This window comes from Aricia agestis, chromosome 19 (genome assembly GCF_905147365.1).
Source record: "Aricia agestis chromosome 19, ilAriAges1.1, whole genome shotgun sequence".
Classification (NCBI taxonomy): domain Eukaryota; kingdom Metazoa; phylum Arthropoda; class Insecta; order Lepidoptera; family Lycaenidae; genus Aricia; species Aricia agestis.
In genome coordinates, this window is record NC_056424.1 from 845,082 (window position 1) to 868,412 (window position 23,331).

Here is a 23,331-nt window from a genome sequence, read left to right on the forward strand (position 1 = left end):
CTAAATATTTTTTTTCCCTGTTTTTCCCTAACTTGGTCGAAAACCCCCTAAATCTAGGGGAAAATCCCCTGATCTGCCAACACTGTTTGGTAGATATTTGCCAGTTGTCACTGTCAGTGTCAAAGAGAATGTAGAGTTCGACAAGGCTGTTTATGAACGTGGCGAGAAAAGGAACTACCTAACGCTTCTGTCATACAAAAACGTCATTTTTGACAGTTCTCCACCAGAAGCAAATAGCAATGAATAAAACTCCTGTAAATATGTAATTTTGTTTTTTAACCGTACACGTCTTGTTACTTCACCAGACCTTCGCTACATAGAGCAAAGTCCTTTAAGCCACTCTGACATTGGCAACTCACCGAGGCGGCCATTTTTAAAAGAAGAAGAAGAAGACTGGGTTGCACCAACTAACTTTAACTTTAACCTTAACTATAACCGGAAAAATTGACAGATGTCGTATGAGAATATGGGTGTTTGGACGCCATATTTAACTTTAACTTTACCCACGCCTCTGGTGCAACCCAGTCTAAAGAAACTTGAAGGAAACATAAACTCTATAAAAGATAATGACTAGCAGCGCCATTGACTGACATTGACACATTCAATTTGCCGAGATACTATTTAAGCGTCAAAAGCGTGTAATGTTATGTCCTACTTACTAGGACATAACAAAGGAGTCGGTCTGCATATTTCATGTAATAAAAGTGTTAATAAAGGTTTTTAGTGAACATTTAATGCTAGATATTGTTGAGTTTTGTGGTTCCGCTAAATAATAAACCATAAGAATGGCCAAAGGATGCCTCAAAAACGTGTATTTAATATTAAATACGTAAGTTTTGAACAACGTTTTTTGGGCTTTTCAATCGGTATTTTTGTAAGCTAAAAAGATAATTTATAAGTTTAATAATCCCTAATTCGTGCTATATAAGGCATTAGTGCTAAAAATGTCACATCAATTAACAATTTGGCTACAAACATTGCATACCTAGCTTTTTACATGTTTACGGATTCTCATTACTTGAACTATAGTTTATCGATATCATAAACTTAATGACTATCTTTTCTGGATGTAATGTGCTTCGAAATGATCGACGAATAAAAATATTCAAGAAAATAAACGCACACTACTTGTATTGAAATAAGCACAAAATGGCCACGCGATGACGGGCTAAGGTATATTTTTTTTTATGAAATAAGGGGGCAAACGAGCAAACGGGTCACCTGATGGAAAGTAACTTCCGTCGCCCATGGACACTCGCAGCATCAGAAGAGCTGCAAGTGCGTTGCCGGCCTTTTAAGAGGGAACAGGGTAAGGGGAGGGTAAGGATGGGAAGGGAAGGGAATAGGGTAGGGGATACTCACTTACTCGGCGAAACACAGCGCAAGCGCTGTTTCACGCCGGTTTTCTGTGAGAACGTGGTATTTCTCCGGTCGAGCCGGCCCATTCGTGCCGAAGCATGGCTCTCCCACGTAAAATTTACATCAAAAGGTTACATCTACTATACTTACTTCATCTATGATTGAGATACTTTATTATAAAAAATACTATGCGTAACCATAAAGTTAATATACCTAGCAGAATAGAGAAACAAAGGCCTGAGCAAGAGAGATGTCACTATCAGTAACACTGCGTAGTAAAAAGAGACCTGTGATACATGACAGCAGCAGGGGGGGGGGGGCCCGGGCCAGAACCTGGGTACGCCCATGCATGTAATGGAATTTTCAAGATGAAGTCTTTCACAAATCACAGAGCCAACCACAGAGTACTTTATTATATGAGCCAACTATCTTGTCAATGGTACTCTTTTTATATTTTAGGCGGTCATATAAATAACCATCAACCATTACTTATAATATGTTATAGATATCGTGACGTGAGGCCTTATGACTCCATTTTCTAAATATTCTTAAATTATTTATCAGGTACTATTCAGGGGCTGCGTCAACTTACGGCCCGCCAGGACTTTATCAGTAGCTCGCGTGATGTTAAACTCGTTAAATTTTGAAAAAGTTTGAAATTCACGGCCACCGGCAAAATAGTGCAGTCTATTGAGTCGAAATAATATAACTGCGTATTAAAATAATAACGGTCCAAACCTGTGGGCTGTGAAATATACTTAAATAATATCTTGTAATCAAAGAGATAATAACAGAATACAATAGGACAGTTTATTGGGTTCCGTCCGCCTCCGGGACCTCCAGCTCTACCTTGAGGTTTCTCTTCTTCTTGTATATACAGATGGCGCGGTGGCGGCTCAGGTTACCGGTCTGCGTGAAGTCGCGGCCGCACACGTCGCAGGCGTAGGGCTTGTCGCCCGTGTGTACGCGCTCGTGCCGCTTGAGTGTGTTGCTCTCCGTGAACTCGCGCCGGCAGTAGCCGCAGCGGTACGGCTTGAGCCCCGTGTGCGTCTTCTTATGGCGGGTGAGGTGGCTGTTGTCGGCGAAGCGGCGCTCGCAGACGCCGCACGAGTAGGGTTTGTCGCCCGTGTGCGTGCGCTCGTGTCGGCGGAGGTTGCTCTCGGCGGCGAAGCGGCGGTCGCACACCGCGCAGCCGAACGCCTTCTCGCCCGTGTGGATGCGGCGGTGGCGGTTGAGGTGGCTGGTGTTGGCGAAGGTGCGGTGGCAGACGCCGCAGCCGTAGGGCTTCTCGCCGGTGTGGACGCGCCGGTGCCGCTTGAAGTCGCTGCCGGAGGCGAAGGTGCGCGCGCAAACCTCGCACGAGTACGGCTTGGCGCCTGTGTGCGACATCTCGTGCAGCATGACATTGGTCTTCCACTTGTTGACGTAGGGGCAGTAGCTGCACACGTAGAACTTGACGCCGCCGGCGTTGTTGTGGATGAGCCGGTGGTTGAAGATGGTGGTCTCGCGGCTGGCCTCATACGGGCACAAGTTGCACGTGTACTTGGCAGGCTCGGTGCTCTTGATCTCGTTGATCATGTTCGCGATGTCAGTTTTCAGTTTCTCCGCGTCCATGGCCGTCACCTGCTCCTCGCTAGTGGCGTCGCTTTGACTCATATTCTTTAGCGGCATATCGTCCTCCGAGTCAGACTTTTGTGTTTCAGGTTCATGTCTACTGGTAAATGTCGCGCCGTTTGGTGTAAAATCTGTAATAAAATAAAATTATACCTGACAATCAGTTGCGAAATAAAAGCCTTGTAGGCTTGCTAGGAATGAGGTGCCAGGATGGTTTGTAGACCTTATGGTCGCATTTCCTCTTCCATCGTCCATTGGAAGCTTTAATCCGTGGCGGATATACGAAACGCATACGCGGAATGTTCCCAGTCTATGGGTAATTTGCGCAAATGTAGTACTATAGTTACAGACTCAAACTTATATAATACAAGTAATTAAGTAAGGAACAAAAAATAACAATAAATAATAATTTTCACATAACATTATAATACCTGTGTGTTATTAGATATAATTACACCAAACCTCCCAGCAGAGGATTTGAACTTCCCAGATTAGTTATCTTGGGTCTTCTGTGTAGTATTTTTGAAGCTTGGGAGGAGTCGCAGGATGCACTTGGTATTTTCTGCGATCTCTCTAAAGCATTTGACTGTGTGGAGTATGATACTCTAATAAGAAAACTACACCATTATGGTGTAAGGGGCACGGCACTTAAACTTCTTAAATCTTACCTTACAAATAGAACGCAGAGGGTGGAAGTTAACTCCATAAGGTCTAATGGAACCAAAATAAAACTAGGTGTGCCACAAGGGTCCATTTTAGGGCCTTTTCTTTTTCTCATCTATATAAATGATTTACCTTATCTTGTTAAAGATAAGCATGAGATAGTACTTTTTGCTGATGACACTTCACTAATTTTTAATGTGAAGAGGCGACAATTTAATTATGACGAGGTAAATAGTGCTCTCTCAAAAATAGTACATTGGTTTAATGCTAATAATTTACTTTTGAACTCTAATAAAACAAAATGTTTAAAATTTATCTTGCCAAATGTTAGGCAAGTACAAACCAATGTACTATTAAATGATGAGAAAATGAATTTAGTAGACACCACCGTATTCCTAGGCATAACGCTGGATTGTAAGTTACAATGGGGTCCACATATTGCGAAACTGGCAGATAAGCTTAGTTCTGCAGCATATGCTGTTAAAAAATGTAAAATTCGTGAAATCACTGATGTAGAGACCGCGCGATTAGTTTACTTTAGCTACTTTCATAGTATAATGTCTTACGGCATCCTCTTGTGGGGAAACGCGGCGGACATTAATACAATATTTGTGCTGCAGAAGCGAGCTATTCGTTCTATTTATAAGATGTCGTCTTTGGAATCTCTAAGAGAAAAATTTAAAGAAATAAGAATTCTGACCGTCACATCTCAATACATTTTGGAAAATCTCTTATATGTTAGAAAGAACATAAATATTTTCAAAAAGAAAAGTGATAATCATAATGTAAATACTAGAAATAAGAACAAGTTAGCAATACCAATGTTCAGACTAGCCAAAATAAGCAAATCCTTTAAAGGCCAATGTATACGCCTATACAATAAAATCCCAGAAAATGTTCAAAATCTACCTTTAAACAAATTTAAAAAAGCAGTTAAAGAACGTTTGTGTGCTAAAGCGTATTATAAAGTCAATGATTTCTTCGAGGACAGCACACCTTGGGAATAGGGTGGCTCCATGCAGGTTACTTTTCATTTAATTTTGTTACATAGCTGTAAGCCATAACATTGTAATTTTCCATTTTTATTATTTACTTAGAACTTACTTTGTGTCTTCTTGTCAATTGCTGACTTCAGTGGATGGTCATCATTGTATGTGGTTGACACAAAGTGTAAAGCTGATGCACACAGATCTCCTTGGGGTTTTTGTGTGAAACTACTTTCCATCTGTAAAAGACAATATAAACAGCAATAACAGTAGTATGTTATAATAATATAATAAAACTAACAAACCAATATTCTATCAAAAACGCTTTAATATTTTGATAATCATTTAATTCTAGCAATAAACCTATTAAATCTTATATCTTTAAACCAGCAATTCCTGTATATATATATATATATATATATATATATATATATATATATATATATATATATATATATATATATATATATATATATATATATATATATATATATAATTGGAATATTATATATAATTATTATATTATATATAATTGGAATCTCGGAATCGGCTCCAACGATTTTCATGAAGTTTAATATATAGGGGGTTTCGGGGGCGATAAATCGATCAAGCTAGGAATCATTTTTAGAAAATGTCATTTTCATTGAATACCGAGCAAAGCTCGGTCAAATAGCTAGTAATATAGTAAAATAATTAATAATGAATACAAAATGGTACTCAATCTATACTAATATTATAATTGAGAAGAGTTTGTTTGTTTGTTTGTTTGAACGCGCTAATCTCAGGAACTACTGGTCCGATTTGAAAAATTATTTTACTGTTGGATAGCCCATTTACCGAGGTAGGCTATAGGCTATATTTTATCACGCTAAATATAATAGAAGTGAAGAAATAGAGGAAAATGTGGAAAAAACGGGGAGAAATTGTTTGAAAGGGCTTATTTTAACGCGCTAATTCCAGGAACTACTGGTCCGATTTGAAAAATTCTTTCAATGTTAGATAGCCCACTCATCGAGGTAGGCTATAAGATATATTTTATCACGCTAAGACTAATAGGAACTAAGAAATAGAGGAAAATGTGGATAAAACGTGGGAAATTATATGAAAGGGCTTATTTGAACGCGTTAATCTCAGGAACTACTGGTCTGATTTAAAAAATTCTTGCAGTGTTAGATAGCCCATTTATCGAGAAAGGCTATAGGCTATATTTTATTACGCTAGGACTAATAAGAGCGAAGAAATAGAGGAAAATGTGGAAAAAACGGGGGAAATTATATAAAAGGGCTTATTTGAACGCGCTAATCTCAGGAACTACTGGTCTGATTTAAAAAATTCTTGCAGTTTTAGATAGCCCATTTATCGAGAAAGGCTATAGGCTATATTATTTTATCACGTTAAGACTAATAAGAGCGAAGAAATAGATAAAAGTGTGGAAAAAACGGGAAAAATTATATGGAATTGCTTATTATCTTATAAACTACTGGAGCAATTTTTAGGTTATTTGGCAAACATGAAGAATAGACCACGTGAAGGGACATAGGCTATTTTTTGCTGCAAAATGTACGGTTGCGTGAAATTTCTAAATTACGCAAGCGAAGCAGCGCGGAACATCCATACATAATAAAATGGTAAGAAAGTCAATTCTGTATATTGAATATTTTTGTACAATAAATAATACTTGGGATGTGATCTACAATGCTTACGCGGACGAAGTCGCGGGCAACAGCTAGTATAACATACTATCGTATTAAATAGTCCAATATATCTAGGTAGTTAACCTATGTTTCAGAGTTTGCCCACAATTTAGCTAAACCCATCAGGACATATGCCACCATCAAGCAACTAATTGAACATAATGTTCTATGATGTCAATCCTAATATCTATGCAATATCTTCATTGACATCAAATACCAAGTAACCATAACCAAATAGTATAATATAAACCCTTCAATCTCGCGGCTGTTGTATAACAATTGAAAATTGTCTGCTATTCCCACGATTGAGGTATTACACCATTTAACGAATTTTGATTTCATTTAAATATTTTGAATACTAAGAAAGTACATAGACCAGTTTTTATCCCACAGAAAAGTACAGTTTCTGCACGATAATCGAATTCATATGCAACAAAATTTTGGGCAACATCTTTTGTCTCGTTTAAGTGTGAACAGTATAGGAAATGGGGAAAGCCTATGTTGAAGGACAACCTGACTAAATGTGTGTTTTTTTTATGATATAAAGGGGCAAATGAGCAAACGGGTCACCTGATGGAAAGCAACTTCCGTCGCCCATGGACACTCGCAGCATCAGAAGAGCTGCAAGTGCGTTGCCGGCCTTTTAAGAGGGAACAGGGTAATAGGGGAGGGTAAGGAAGGAAAGGGAAGGGAATAGGGGAGAGAAGGGATGGGAAGGGAATAGGGGAAGGTAGGGAAGGGAAAAGGGTAGGGGATTGGGCCTCCGGTAAACTCACTCACTCGGCGAAACACAGCGCAAGCGCAAGTTTCACGCCGGTTTTCTGTGAGAACGTGCTATTTCTCCGGTCGAGCCGGCCCATAAGTGCCGAAGCATGGCTTTCCCACGTATGTTTCTCTTGTTTTGCTATAAAAATTGAATGCTTACAGTCAGTGAATAAAAGCTTTATTTATTATTTATTATATTAGTAATAATAGGTCTCTGTAAAATAATAGATTGCTGTTAAATGCTCAAAATGTTACCTTTTTCATAAATCTATGCTTGAATTAGTAAGCCATTTGAAGTAGGAGACTTGTTGATTTCACAGCAAATAAAGTAACAGAAATCCAATTCTGCCTAATACTTCTGTATCTCACATATATAAACAATAAGCATAGCCTTCAGCTTCCGAAAAGTTTTTTTACAAAAGTATTCAATAATATACCTATATTTAATATATTTTATTTTATAAATTTGGTAGCATACTTTTTATTTTACTTTCGTACAACTGATTTATTAAGAAAATTATCACTTGCAGGATTCACAAATCTCATTCGAATTATATCCTACCTAATATTAAAGATTTATAAATAGAAATAAATCATTAATTTTTAATAAAATAAATAAAAATATTACTTCGGTAAATAGTAACATTATGTGACAGCTGGTGACAGAGGACAGCTGACTGCTGACATAAATGTTTTGACATAATTTATTTTTTTATTAACTAAAGAAGCTACTGAGCATAGTCGTGTTCGTTTCGTTTTTCAATGTACAATGTACATTGCGCTGTGCGCATGCGTAAAGTTAAAACTTAGTGTCAGTTTCATGTTCTAAAATCTGACAGAAATTGTTAGAACATGACACTCCATTATGAAGTTGACACATTGACTTTTATGAGTAGACGCGGCATAATGGTCTCTACATGGTCTCTACCAAATCAAAATACTGTGGCCGCCATTTTATATTCCGGTTCTCCGAGGTACATAAACTGTCAAAGTGTCGTATTATAGGGATGTCAAAATTGAAAGAAAATATCGATATATCGATATTTGAAAAAATATCAATATCGGTCTCGATATATCGCGAAACAAATATCGATATATCGGTCAAATTTTTCGACCAATTTGATTTTTTTTAAATTAATTTTATAGTCCGTCAAAAAAATGAAGAATTTTTTTTTATGAAATAAGGGGGCAAACGAGCAAACGTTTCACCTGATGGAAAGCAACTTCCGTCGCCCATGGACACTCGCAGCATCAGAAGAGCTGCAAGTGCGTTGCCGGCCTTTTAACAGGGAATAGGGTAATAGGGGAGGGTAGGGAAGGGAAGGGAAGGGAATAGTTGAGGGTAGGGAAGGAAATAGGGTAGGGGTTAGGGGATTGGGCCTCCGGTAAACTCACTCACTCGGCGAAACACAGCGCAAGCGCTGTTTCACGCCGGTTTTCTGTGAGAACGTGGTATTTATCCGGTCGAGCCGGGCCATTCGTGCCAAAACATGGCTCTCCCACGTATAAAATATAAAAAGTTTGTCCTTGGATCGGTACGTTTATATTTTTACTAAAATTTTTGTTATTTTACCGATGGCTTGACTTCGTATGTGCTAATTTAGCTAATAATTAGACAATAAATAAGATATTATATGTATATATAGAATAGAATATAACATGGCTTGATTTTCGATATTTAATCAACATAGAAATTAGTAGATTTGATGTTTAGTGATGTACTTTTTTATCGAATTTAAAAATAAGGTGAAGAATCTGATCATTTATTCAAAAGATTTTAACCTTAATAGCTCACTTATAACATCTTACATATCGATATCCTAGACAAATATCAACCGAGTGTCCCATCACTATAGACCGCCATGTTTAGTTCTTGGCATAGACATAATATTATAGGTTTATGGTTCTTGGCAATATGCCGCCGGTGACACTTTTTTGTAGTTATGTCGCTTCCATCTGTTTCCTTATTCATTGAGTTGACAGTTAGCTGCCAACCTGCAAAAAAATGAAACGAACACGGCTAATAATTTTGGCGATAAGAGCTCCGTGGCTAATGGCTTATAAATCACAGAACAATAAAAGCAGTAAAATATAGGTATAATCTGTCAAGAAAGTGAAGAAATTAAAAAGTGGCAATATCGTAGTGTCATCCCTTTCAAATCAAAATTAAGAAAAAAGGGATGACATTACGATGTTGCCAATTTTTAATTTCTTCACTTCTTGACAGACTATTTCCAATATGAAAATGACGACGCCGCGCCGCATGCGGCATGCGTCATGTGGTCAGGCGTAGGTATGTGGTCAATATTTTGAAAAGCAATAAAACCATATTAAATGATATATGCACAGACGTAAAAAAAGTAGATATATGTTTGTTTCTTTTTTTAATTCCGGATACATAAATAGCAGCCCTCGTACAGAGTAACAAAAACTAGTGATAATACTTTAAGGTGTATACGTGTTCCTTGTAGAGACTTCACTGTGAAAGTAGCAGCGATGAAAGACCACAATTTTTTTTCACTTTGTATGGGGAAACTCGTGACGCTCGGGCCCTTGCCCATACAAAAGTGAAAAAAAAAATTTGGTCTTTCATCGCTGCTACTTTCACAGTGAAGTCTCTACAAGGAACACGTACACACCCTCAAGTATTATCACTTATTTTTGTTACACACATTGCAATCTCCGAATCGGCTGGCTCCAACGATTTTCATGAAATTTAGTACCTATATAGGGGGTTTCGGGGGCGATAAATCGATCTAGCTAGGAATCATTTTTAGAAAATGTCATTTTCATCGAATACCGAGCAAAGCTCGGTCAAATAGATAGTAATAAAAATCACACATCTCTGGTGGAAGCATGAAGTATAATACAAGTATAATATGAAAGTAGCAGCGCTGAAAGACAAAAATTTTTTTCACTTTTGTATGGGCAAGGGCCCGAGCGTCACGATTTTCCCCATACAAAAGTGAAAAAAAAGTTGGTCGTTCTGGGCTGCTACTTTCACAGTGAACTCTCTACAGGGAACACGTACACATCCTAAAGTATTATCACTTATTTTTGTTACACTCTGTATATGTCGCAGCATACAAGCATAATACAAGAATTGCTTGTTTAAAGATATAAGATAAGAATCCTATACTTACCGGCGGCTATACCTAAGACATAAAAGTTTCCGTGGGAGAGCCATGCTTCGGCACGAATGGGTCGGCTCGACCGGAGAAATACTACGGGCTCCCGGAAAACCGGCGTGAAACCGCGCTTGCGCTGTGTTTCGCCGAGTGAGTGAGTTTACCGGAGGCCCAATTCCCTACCCTTTCCCTTCCCTACCCTCCCCTATTTCCTTCCCTACCCTCCCCTATTCTCCCCTATTACCTTCCCTATCCTCCCCTATTACCCTATTCCCTCTTAAAAGGCCGGCAACGCCCCTACAGCTCTTCTGATGCTGCGAGTGTCCATGGGCGACGGAAGTTGCTTTCAATCAGGTGACCCGTTTGCTCGTTTGCCCCCTTATTTCATAAAAAAAAAGTATCCAGGGACCAGGACCACCAGTCCACAGGGCCCGCCTCGGATGCGCTAAAGTTTTATGGGGAAGACCAGGCTGCTCAAAATGTGATTGCCAGAAGCGTGGTCTGAAGCATAGTCCTGACCTCTGGTTCCTGAAATAGACCTGGATGTTAAGGTGGGCCAACCTTACGAAAAGTATTATACCTACGTCTTAAGAAGAAATAAATGCCTGTGTAAGTTACCTTTATACATGTTGTGATGGGCCATGATGACAATCATGTCCCCTGACCTGACCCTGAGAATCAGTCAGCGATTGCGTATCTGGTGAATTGAGTAGGTACTGTCCACATCCCCTTCAAGTCTCCTTCCATTCGCTTTTTTAATTGAACTTGCTTATTTTAATAAATGTTTGAAACTACGAATAATAAAAGGTTTGAAATGAACAATTCAGAACGTCTACCGAGAGACACGTTGCAGGCTCTTCGTATCACAGTTTAACGTAATTCTGCCTGATTGATGATTGGATTATCTCGAAATTTTCCTGATTAACTTCTCTCATTATCATAATAAAATAATGGAGGAATTTTGCGCATTTTACCGGCAACATTAGCATTCAAATTGATTTAGTCGTATAATATTTAATATCACTTGCGTCCCTAATGACAGACATAAAACTTTTGCATAAAAATGCAACAGTATTATCTAATGCTGCGGCCGCATATGCGTGTATCGCTCGAATGTTATATATTTAAACGAGCAATTCTTGTATATGTCGCAGTCGACTGGTCTAAATAGCCGTTCAATCAAACAAACTAGCCCTTTGACTGAACAACGCCATTCAATCACACGGCTATATGTCGTTTAGCCGACTTGTTGACTACAACGTTTAACACTACAGCTAGACGACGCTTAGCCAACTGGTTTGTTTTTGTTTTGGCGGGGGGCTGCGCCTCCCGAGCCCCCCTTTTATTTGATGGCGGTCGCCGGCTGCTGCCGCAGCACGCTCGCTGCGCTCGCTCGGCTTCCTATGTGTTGTGGTCTAAGTTCTAACCTAACCTAACCAACTTTTGGACTTTCTGGATTGTGTTTGTTTTTGTTATGACGGGGGGCTATGCCCCCCGAACCGCCCTTTCGGGGGAGGCTGCGTCCATCCATTTCATAATCCCGTAATTTCTCCTCGAATATTTGTTGAAATTTTAATTCACTCGTATGTGCCTCCACAATTTTTGTCTCTTTAATAACACTTGTAACTTTTATTAACTACTTTCTTTCCGAAAAACAACCACAAACTCTAACCAACACCTGCTAGTTGACGCCATATTGTAAATAAAACGCATCTAGCGCCGCAGCGGTGCGCGCTGAACTACTTCAATTAGACGGTGGCTTTTGAATCAGCTGTAGTGTTGAACGTTTTGAGCGACTAAAATATTCAATATAAAAGCTAGACGTGTGTTTGAATGGCGTTGTTCAATCATAGGGCTAGCTGTTTGATTGAACGGCTATTTAGACCAGTCGGCTGCGACATATATATAATTGGAATCTCGGAATCGGCTTCAACGATTTTCATGAAATTAAGTAGATAGGGGGTTTCGGGGGCGATAAATCGATCTAGCTAGGAATCATTTTTAGAAAATGTCATTTTATTCGTGTTTTATCGAATACCGAGCAAAGCTCGGTCAAATACGTGGGAGAATTCATACGTGGGAGAGCCATGCTTCGGCACGAATGGGCCGGCTTGACCGGAGAAATACCACGTTCTCACAGAAAACCGGCGTGAAACAGCGCTTGCGCTGTGTTTCGCCGAGTGAGTGAGTTTACCGGAGGCCCAATCCCCTACCCTATTCCCTTCCCTACCCACCCCTATTCCCTTCCCTTCCCTTCTCTACCCTCCTCTATTCCCTTCCCTTCCTTTCCTTACCCTCCCCTATTACCCTGTTCCCGCTTAAAAGGACGGCAACGCACTTGCAGCTGTTCTGATGCTGCGAGTGTACATGGGCGACGGAAGTTGCTTTCCATCAGGTGACCCGTTTGCTCGTTTGCCCCCTTATTTCATAAAAAAAATAGCTAGTGTTATATTATGTGGCGAAGCTTCGTGCGTTTTGTACGCTAAAAAGTTATCGCGATTAAACCAGTGCATATTATGCGTCTTCGCTGTTTTGTACGATCTATCGTGCTATAATCCAAGATGGCGTCATCGAGGCATTTGAACATGGTTGACGACGACTTTCTGTACTTTTATAATTACATATTTATAAAGATTAATTCTGTATTACGCCATTAAGGAATCTCTCTTCTTCTTCAATTCTTCGATGGTGGTTGAGTTTTCATAACTTAGATTGCTTTTCAAATGACGCCAAGCATCAGCCACCAAATGCTTCTTTTATGATATAGGTATTATGTATTTTGGATCCCATAATAACATGGGCTCATTTTCATAATTATGAAGAAATTCCAATACCAATTCATCGCTCCACACTATTTTTACGAATTATTATTCACAACTGTGAACGGTGCCGTCGCACGTTGCATAAGGCACGTTTTGACGTATATTGATTGATTCAAACAAAGACGAAAGTGAACAACGCATATTATATGCGACCACGCAGGGCGAATTGTTAGCGCGCTAAAACCCTTTGAATTTTGATGTACCGCCACCCGCGCGATAACGAAGACGCAACCCGAATATTCGCGACGATAGCCGATAACAGCGCCACACCTGCGTGTATAGTCTCATTCAGACTGTCTCATTGCACGAAGCTTCGTGACGATAGACGCATATGCGGCCGCGGCATAATGAATTATTTTGTACAAAATTTTGTTTTTTAATTTTTATAAATTAAATTACATTATTCATTACTTGACTGGGTTGCACCAACTAACTTTAACTTTAACCTTAACTATAACCGGAAAAATTGACAGATGTCGTATGAGAATATGGGGTGTTTGGACGCCATATTTAACTTTAACTTTGCCCACGCCTCTGGTGCAACCCAGTCTTAGTATGTAATTTTTTTTATGTCCGTGGTAAGTACATATTATTTTTTAAGTTGATTAGGTAGTTTTTTTTCGAAACTCATAAAATATAATAAATTAACTCTACTTCTTACGTAAGATTAGGCTAGGAATATTCATTATGAATAGTGGATATACTTACATGACGTATAGTTAATGTATTTACCTAGATTAGTGGTGCCTTACAACTCATTTGACCCTCCCCTCCGTTTTCCGTGCTTGAGCACGATAACAAAAAACTATCCTTGAGGATCCCTCAAGCACGAAGACTTATATCAGCAAGACATGTCATTTTGTAGACGTGTTTGTATCTTAATTACCAACACAAAGTCAAATTTATTATTATCTTTATTGTTAATAAATTACAGATATACATTGTAATTGTTAAACTCAGTTAAAAAATAAAGTGGCCAAGTGCAAGTTGAACTTGGGCACCTAGGCCAAAGAATATATTATACACTACGCGCCTAGGCTGACTGAAAATAATATTATTGTTTATTTTTACGGCGCAAAGTTTATTAAAGTAAACGCATCTTATTACTTAATATACTTATTTCTATAACTAACTCGCGCACGAAGGGTTCCGTATGGTTATATACAGTTTATATACAGTTTATTTAAATATTTAAGTACATATACCTACACCATTTTTATTTTATTTTTTACATTGTAATAATACACTTCGAAACCTTCACGGGTTTTATGTCACCGTCAAATCTATCGCTTGATGATAGTTTCTTCTCTTGCTCTGAGTCAGATAGCGGCGATGAAAGCTTTTACAGTACCTCTTCTAATACATTGCTTTCTACCCTTACTTCTCACCTCTCTATGAAACAGAATAACTTCAATTTAATCCATATAAATGCTCAAAGTATTCCTGCACACTACTCCGAACTCCTTAATTACTTTGATTCTCAAACCTTTTTACATGCTATCCTTGTTTCTGAATCCTGGCTTAAACCGTGTCTGTCCTCTACATCCTACTCCTTACCTGGCTATCAACTTATCAGGAACGATCGAATTGGTAGACCTGGTGGCGGTGTAGCTATATACCTCCGATCTAATATCGGCTATAAAATTCTTAAATCTTCTACACAACCACCACCTGCTGATGAGACGGAACATCTTCTTTTAGAAGTGACAAATGGTTTTTCAAAATTACTTTTAGGAGTTTTTTATAGCCCTAATCTTTCCGTAAATTACTTCCCTTCTTTCGACAACATCCTTGACGAATTTTCTCCTTTATACGAAAATGTTATCTTAATGGGAGACTTTAACACATGTCTTCTTAAAAACGACAACCGGTCAAAAAAACTAACTTCTCTAGTAAACTCTTTTAACCTTAATATCCTTCCCTTACAAGCCACTCATCACTATCCCCATTCCTCACCCTCTCTCCTAGACCTGATGATTGTGTCGTCTCCTCACCTTGTTGACACGCATGGCCAGCACCCAGCAGAAGGTTTTTCCTATCACGATTGTATCTTTCTATCGTACAAATGGCGAACACCTAAAGCTAAACCCAAGGTTATTATGCAAAGAGCATTTAAAAATATGAATTTAGGTCATCTTCGCGCGGATGCAAACTATGTAGATTGGTCTGAGATTTTCAATGCCCAATCGATTGATAACAAAGTAAATATTTTCAATAACATTATAACTGAACTCTTTGACCACCACGCCCCCTTGCGACCAATTAAAATCAAACACTTACCTGCACCCTGGCTAACGGAAGAAATCAGAACACTAATTAATAGAAAAAACAGAGCCAAAGTTAAATTTAAAAAATCGAAATCAGATTCTGATAAGTTACTTTACAATAAACTGCGAAATCGTTGTAACACTGCTTGCAGGGATGCGCAAAGGCGCTATATTCATTCTTCTGTAGATAACGCTGACCAGGCCAAAGTTTGGAAATTTTTAAAATCGTTGGGTGTTGGGAAGGACGCAAAAGCATCGGTTCCTTCTAATTTAAATCTAGAACACTTAAATTCCCATTTTGCTAATACACCACGAAGCTTCGATGCTCACAAAAAGGCTCAAACCTTACACAATCTGACCACCTTACCTTCTCCCGATAATGCTCCTTTCTCCTTCAGAGAGCTGTCTACTACAGAAGTTAAAAGAGCTGTTATGTCAATCACATCCAGGGCTGTGGGCAGTGATTGCATAGGTCGAAACATGATTGTTCCCTTGTTAGACATTTTAGCTCCGGTCCTGGTCCATATCCTCAATTACTCACTTTCTACCGGTTCCTTTCCCTCCTCCTGGAAAAACGCTAATATAATTCCTCTCCCCAAAAAACGGAGTCCTAAAAGTTTCTCTGACTATCGTCCGATCTCTATTCTACCTTTCCTTTCTAAAATCTTAGAACGTTCTGTACAACATCAACTTCAGACCTTCCTTAACTTGCATAATTTATTAAACCCGCTACAATCTGGATTTCGTTTCGGACATAGTACCTCCACAGCCCTGGTGAAAATCACAGATGACATTCGTCTGGGGATGGATAGTCATCATTTAACTATACTTACGCTCTTAGACTTTAGCAATGCCTTCAACTCCGTAGATCACGATATACTATTACTTCTTCTCAGCTCACTCAACCTATCTCCTATCGTGCTCAACTGGTTCCGTAGTTTCCTTCAGGGACGCCGGCAGCGTATCAAAGTTGACAACACATCGTCAACTTGGTGCGATATTTTCGCCGGTGTCCCTCAAGGCAGTGCCTTATCTCCTCTCTTGTTTTCAATTTTCATTAATTCTATTTCTCGCCATATTTCCTCTTCCTATCATTTATTTGCTGACGACTTACAGATCTATATCCATGTCCTACTTCCCTTACTATCCAACGGTATTGCTCAAACAAATGCTGATTTGAATGAAATTTTGAGGTGGAGCAATGCCTATGGCTTAGTCCTAAATCCTAACAAAACACAATGTATAATCATTGGCAGCCGACAGCTAATTGCGAAGGTGGACTGGAATACCTTGCCCAATATTGTCCTTGATGGGATTACCATTTCCTACGGCTCCTCAGTGCGTAATCTTGGAGTCTATTTTGACCGCACTCTCTCTTGGAATATCCAGATCCAACAACTCCGCAAAAAGATGAACGCTGCCACTGCTTCCCTTAGACGACTGAGCAACTTTTTGCCAATCGCAACAAAAATAAAACTTGCTACTACTTTACTTTTCCCTATTCTCGACTACGCTGATGTCTGCTACTGTGACATAAATGAAAATCTTCTTTCTTCCCTTCAACGCCTTCAAAACTTATGTATTCGTTTTATTTTTGGCCTTCGAAAGTTTGACCATGTTTCTAATTATCGATCTCAGCTCGAATGGCTCCCGATCAAGTTGCGTCGAAACTCTCACATACTTCACTTACTGTATAACATCCTTGTTAGTCCTTCTACTCCTAACTACCTCAAAGTAAAATTCAATTTCCTCGGTCATGACAATCCTATACTTCGCTCTGCAAACAAACTGACTCTTGCGTTTCCTTCTCACAATACTTCATTCTACGATTCTTCTTTCACCATCTCCGCTATTCGTCTCTGGAATTCCTTGCCCGATTTTATAAAAAAATCGGAATCAATTAACATCTTTAAGAAACGTTTGAAAGCACACTACCTAGATCAGGCTCAGTCCTTGTAAAACTCTTGGTGTTTTTTGTAAAATTATTTTAATGTTCCTTTATTTATAATGTAGGTTTTTAATGTATATATGTATATATGTATGTGTGTATGTATGTATGTATGTATATTTATATACCTATATATGTATGTGTATGTATGTATGTATGTGTGTGTGTATGTATATGTGTTGAATGTGATGTATTACACATAATATAATAAAATATATACTTAAATATATTACTATATATATTTTATAAATATATGAGGATATTTTTTTTTCTTTGTTTAAGTTTAGCACTTACACATTATTTTCTGCCACCATATTTTGGTTGCCTGGAAGAAACCGCTGAAAGCGGTAAGGCCGCCTATTTGCTATGTTCCTTGCCTAATGTTGTTTTTTGTTATTTTATATTGTTTATAATGCAAATAAAGAATTTATAAATAAATAAATAAATTATAGAGCGAAGATAAGGAAAAAAATGTGTTTTTGTATGGGAGCCCCCCTTAACTATTTATTTTATTTTAATTTTGTTATTTAATATTAAAGTACGCATATAATTGAGGATTTTGTAAAATTTTTAAGTGTCTATATGTTGCCATTATGGATTACGAGCTAAAAAGACCAAAAAAATAATGTTTGTTGTATGGGAGCCCCCTTTAAATACTAACTTTATTTTGTTTTTTAGTATTTGTTGTTATAGCGGCATCAGAAATGCCCCCCCCTGGATCATGTTGACGTCCCTACTAAGTATATTATCTAGTACTTTTATCTATAAAAATTAAAAATTAAGAACGAATTTTTGCCATTTGTTTGCAATACAATATTTTCACAACTAAAAATTATTAATTTTTTATTCTTTATAAACACCTAGCTTATGAAAAATCTGATTTGCCACCCCTGGCCCAGAACCTGGGTAATTTGCCCCCCCCCCCCCCCTGGCACCAGAACCTGGGTAATTTGACCCCCCCCCTGGCCCAGAACCTGGGTACGCCCATGGTTGTGGCCCTAAGTAGTTTCAGCCCAGGGCCTCGTAAGCTCACGGTCCGACCCTGCAAGGGACACGTATAATTATTATGCTTACAGCATTATATTGTTATACCTTGTTCACGTTGGGAAAGTCACTTTTCACAAAAAGACAAAATAAGTATTCCATTCAATATTTACATGATATAATAACCGAAATGATTAGATTATTTATTTTGATAAAATATGGCATAATTTTTGTAGATGTAGGACCTACCTAGAGAGTTTGTACTGCAGAAGCATGTTTCGTTTGTCGTTGATCTTATAATATTCATTATCTACCTACAGAACCCTAAAACCTGATATTTTTGAATATTTTTTTCGCACCTCGGGTTTTTATCTTCTTGCTTTAACATTAATTAAATTTAATAATTTTTTACTTACCTAAAATCACTAATGAAGTTAGTTTAAATAGTGAACATTGGCAGTCAGCAGTCAGTATCAGGACTTCCCTCCCACTCACCACTCACCAGTCACCAGAACTACCAAAACTTCCAAGTAAGTGCCGTACCCAGTTAATTATTTTAAATGTGTAAATATTTTAATATATTTTTTGAAAAAAAATAAAAATTATATTTGTGATTCAAGTCTTATTATATATATAGACGTTCCACGCGGCTTCGCCCACGTAAATTAGATATTTCACAGACAAATTAGTCCCCAAAAATAGCCTTTGGGCGATTCCTTTATCGCGGGTGCAACACTTTGACACACTTAAAGCTTCCTAGTACAGGCAAAATAAAGCATATTTATTAATAAAATATCCCTTGAAGGGATACATTTTAACTAGTTTAACAATTATTTATAAATGAAAACCTTCATCAAATGTATGAAGGGCCACAAAACAGGTCTGAAGTGTCATCGCGGGTGCAACCAATTTGGCCCTCCATTAAGAACTGTGATGAGTTCATATGTAAATACTGGTTATTGCGAAACTTTTACAAAATAACTTGCCTATATTTCAAAAGAGCATAAAATAAAGAAACTATGTAACTAGATAAAAGTAATTATAGTACTAGAAATTATTAACCATTTCTACGATCGCGGGTGCAACATCAAATTTCACAAATCTCTAGGTGAATTAAATCGTAATTCTCTAACAAATTTTAAAATTTTCGATATAGAATATATAATTTTATACTAATAAGTTTTGTAATAAAACTGTACCAAATTGTAGTTTTTTTTTTCAATTATTTATTGGCCTGACAATATTAATCGTCTAAATTACTAAAAACGATTAAATAGTGTAATTTAAATACAAAAGATTTCGACATATTGCTGTAACTATACTACAACTAAACATGAATTTGAATAATATATGCTATTTTTATTTAAAAATATGGAAAAAAACATCGTGTCCCATATATGATTTATGAATTACTAGCTGTTGCCCGCGACTTCGTCCGCGTGGACTTCAGTTTATAGCGCGCGATGTCAACAAAATTGGTGTCGAAAGCTTTTATAAAAAAACCCTGGTACCCCTTAAATCAATACAGCTGTGCAGTGTGCACACAATAAGTGCTTTATTTTTTTATATTAAACTTTATATTTTATGCAAAATTTTAAAGCTTATTTAGCCCCCCAATTACACAACTTTACCCATAAACTATTTATCATTGATAGGTTTAGCCCCAATTTCACCAAAGCCTGTTAGTGTTAACTGCTTGTTAAAATGTCCTGTCTTCTCTTTCATTCATATGAAAAACGAAACAGCTAACGTGATTCGAGCATTAACTTAAACAGTCGTTGGTGAAATTTGGTCTTAAAGTTACGTCACTGCCTGCACAGATAAAGTACTGAGTTATTTAATACCGTAGAATAGATGTTACAATCGAAAAAAATCGAGACTTAAATGTAAGATGATACCACCTCTTATAGAAAGACTTTTGAGCAAGCGTCAGCGCGATGTAGAAGACGCACGGCGCTATCTATTATGAATTTTTTGAACAAATTTACGACCCTTACAACCCTTTTTTCCAGTAAAAAAGTAGCCTATGTCCTTTCTCAGGCTTTAGACTATCTGTATACAAAATTTCATTACAATCGGTTCGTTATGGCGTTTGGCGTGAAAGCGAGACAGACAGACAGACAGACAGAAATACTTTCGCATTTATAATATTAGTATAGATTATGTGCACACTGCACAGCTGTTTTTGGGTATTTTGATTAATTAAGGGCCGCGCTACACCGGAATGGCAGCGGCGAGGCGAGCACTTTCAGCGCTGCCATTCCGGTGTAGCGCGGCCCTAAGAGGGGTACCACTTACCAGGGTTTTAAAAAGTTTTTAAATTTGACACAAATTTTGTTGACACCGCGCGCTATAAACTAAAGTCCACGCGGACGAAGTCGCGGGCAACAGCTAGTTATGAATAAAAACAATAATATATAATAAAGTAGGTATGATTAGTTCTGTTACAATAATGAAGTAAAAATAAAGCGCCATCTGTTTTCATATATTAGAATTAAAATGTTGATTGCATTGATATATTTTCTGGGTGGAATATAGGCAACACGGTACACTCGAACTCCTTAGAAATGCAGTAGGAGTTCTATAAGATAAGATAGATTGATTATTATTATACCAAGTGATAATATTATTAAACATAATATTCTAACGTATTAAAAACTATAAACAAAAACATAATAACTAATAAGTATGATTAGTTCTATGTTACAATGAAGTAAAAAATAAAACGCCATCTGTTGAATCGTATTAGAACTAAAATGTTCATTGCATCGATATATTTCTGATTTTTTATAATATTATACATAAAATATATTTAAGATTTTTGAAAATTATTTTAATACACATCCAAGACCCAGGAACATTGAAAACTTTTTGTTCCGCCTGCGGGACTCGAACCCAGGACCCCCGGGATGAGCGCTGGCTACGCGCAATGCGAATTAATTTTCATCGATATTTTCATGGAAATAAGATATTTTCCCACATTAAAATGTAGCCTATGTCCTTTCTCAGACTCTAGAATAACTGTGTACAAAATTTCATTGCAATCGGTTCAGTAGTTTTGGCGTGAAAGCGAGACAGACAGACAGACAGACAGAGATACTTTCCCATTTATAATATTAGTATAGATGATATTGCTTAAAAACGCTCTTTATTATTCGAATTCCATTTTTACAGATAAAAGTTGTTTTGTTAGTAATTATACACAGCTTCCTACGTATATTCCAATTAAAAAATGTAACTAATGCCACATTTTAAAAATTCTTGTTAAGGGCCGTCTGTAGCGTTTTCCACATGTTCTTTATTTCTTCACTCCTAATAGTCTTACCGTGATAAAATATAACCTTTCTCGATAAATGGGCTACGGTATCTAATAAGTATCTACTGAAAGAATTTTTCAAATCAGACCAGTAGTTCCTGAGATGACCTTGTTCAAATAAGCCCTTTAACTAATTTCCCCCCGTTTTTTCCACATGTTCCTCCATTTCTTCGCTCCTATTAGTCTTAGCGTGATAAAATATACCTAGCCTATAGCCTTCTTCGATAAATGGGCTAACCGCTAAAAGAATTTTTCAAATCGGACCAGTAGTTCCTGAGATTAGCGTGTTTGTTTACAAACAAACAAACTCTTCCGCTTTATAATAGAAGTATAGATTTTATTAAACAACTAGCTGTTGCCCGCGACTTCGTCCGCGTGGACTTCAGTTTGTAGCGCGCGGTGTCAACAAACTTGCTGTCAAATGCTTTTTATAACCCTGGTACCCCTTAAATCAAAATACTCAAAACAGCAGCTGTGCAGTGCCAGTGTGCACATTTTTTTTAATTAAACTTTTTTATACTTACTTACCAAATTTTAAAGCTTGTTTAGCTTTAAAACTTAGCCGCATTACACAACTTTAGCTTTACCCATAAACTATTTAGTATTTATTATTGGTAGGCTGTTGTTTCTGATATCTATGTTGGTAGGTGAGTTCGTGTATAACAATCGAAAGAATCGAAAAATTTAACTCAACATGGTACCACCTCTTATAGAAATACGTATGAGCAAGCGATAGCGCGATCTCGGCGACTCTTGGCGCCATCTAAATTTACGCATAAACACCCCCTTACAACCCTTTTTTCCAGTAAAAAAAGTAGCCTCAGGCTTTAGACTATCTGTGTACAAAATTTCATTACAATCGGTTCAGCAGGACCCGATCTAGCCATTTAGCCGCTCCAGGCAAAGATATTTTCGCCGCCCTTTACATATACAGGAAACATATTTGTTGGGGGAAATGGGAGTCCTCGGGAATAGGTATTTAAGTAAAATACTCAAATATTTCCACTAGCAAACTTAAGGTAGGTTAGCTGGTAAAATTCTCAAACTTAAGTAGTGGATGGCTAGGTTGGAAGATAGGAATAAGTCAATTTCGCCGCCCCTCATTTTTGCCGCTCTGGGCAAATGCCCGGCTCGCCCCTGGGGCGTTAGTTAGAGTAAGTAAGTTAGTTAGATCGGGCCCTGCGCTTTAGTAGTTTTGTCGCTGTTCTTTCTGATATTATCTATGTTGGTAGGTGAGTTATTAATTAATGACGTGTATAACAACCGAAAGAATCGAAATACTCAACTTATCATGGTACTACCTCTTATAGAAATACATATGAGTAGTGCCGTAAATAGGGCGGTGCCACCAGTGCCCAGGCACAGGGCGTAGACTCTGGGGGGCGCAAGAATGACCAGACCAGAGAGATTCTTATTTTTCGGATTGCTCTCGATAAGTTCCCGCTGCGCCCCCGACCCCAGAGATGTTTCCCAATGTAGTAAAGAAATATCTACAACCGAACATATAACCTCCTCCTTTTTGGAAGTCGGTTAAAAAACAAAGGGCGCAAAAAAGGCTATTTACGGCACTGCATATGAGCAAGCGATAGCTTCCTTCTTTTTCCTTTTTCCAGTAAAAAAGTAGCCTATGTCCTTTCTCAGGCTTTAGACTATCTGTGTACAAAATTTCATTACAATCGGTTCAGTAGTTTTGGCGTGAAAGCGAGACAGACAGACAGACAGAGATACTTTCGCATTTATAATATTAGTATAGATTTTAAGCGTAAATTTTAATCAGTCACTTTT

At 37.8% G+C, this 23,331-nt stretch overlaps 1 protein-coding gene across 2 annotated transcripts; it reads right to left on the reverse strand.

The window, feature by feature from the left end:
• Positions 1-2,127: 2,127 nt before the first annotated feature.
• On the reverse strand, positions 2,128-7,745 carry LOC121736570 (gastrula zinc finger protein XlCGF17.1-like). 2 transcript variants are annotated; one of them, XM_042127856.1, is made up of 3 exons: positions 7,710-7,745; positions 4,741-4,861; positions 2,128-3,104 (listed from the first exon to the last, which is right to left on the reverse strand). In XM_042127856.1, exons 1-3 carry the CDS (start codon positions 7,725-7,727, stop codon positions 2,170-2,172), a joined length of 1,074 nt encoding a protein of 357 aa, XP_041983790.1. In that variant the 5' UTR covers positions 7,728-7,745; the 3' UTR covers positions 2,128-2,169. The 2 variants fall into 2 exon arrangements, with proteins under 2 accessions (XP_041983790.1, XP_041983791.1); XM_042127857.1 differs by lacking the exon at positions 7,710-7,745 and adding an exon at positions 7,337-7,512.
• Between the last annotated feature and the right edge of the window lie 15,586 nt (positions 7,746-23,331).

Excerpts from the sequence above, each read along its gene's own strand:
- LOC121736570 (XM_042127856.1), bottom strand. Across the intron at positions 3,105-4,740 it reads AATTGACAAGAAGACACAAA|ATTTTACACCAAACGGCGCG; the intron begins GTAAGTTCTAAG and ends ATTTTATTACAG.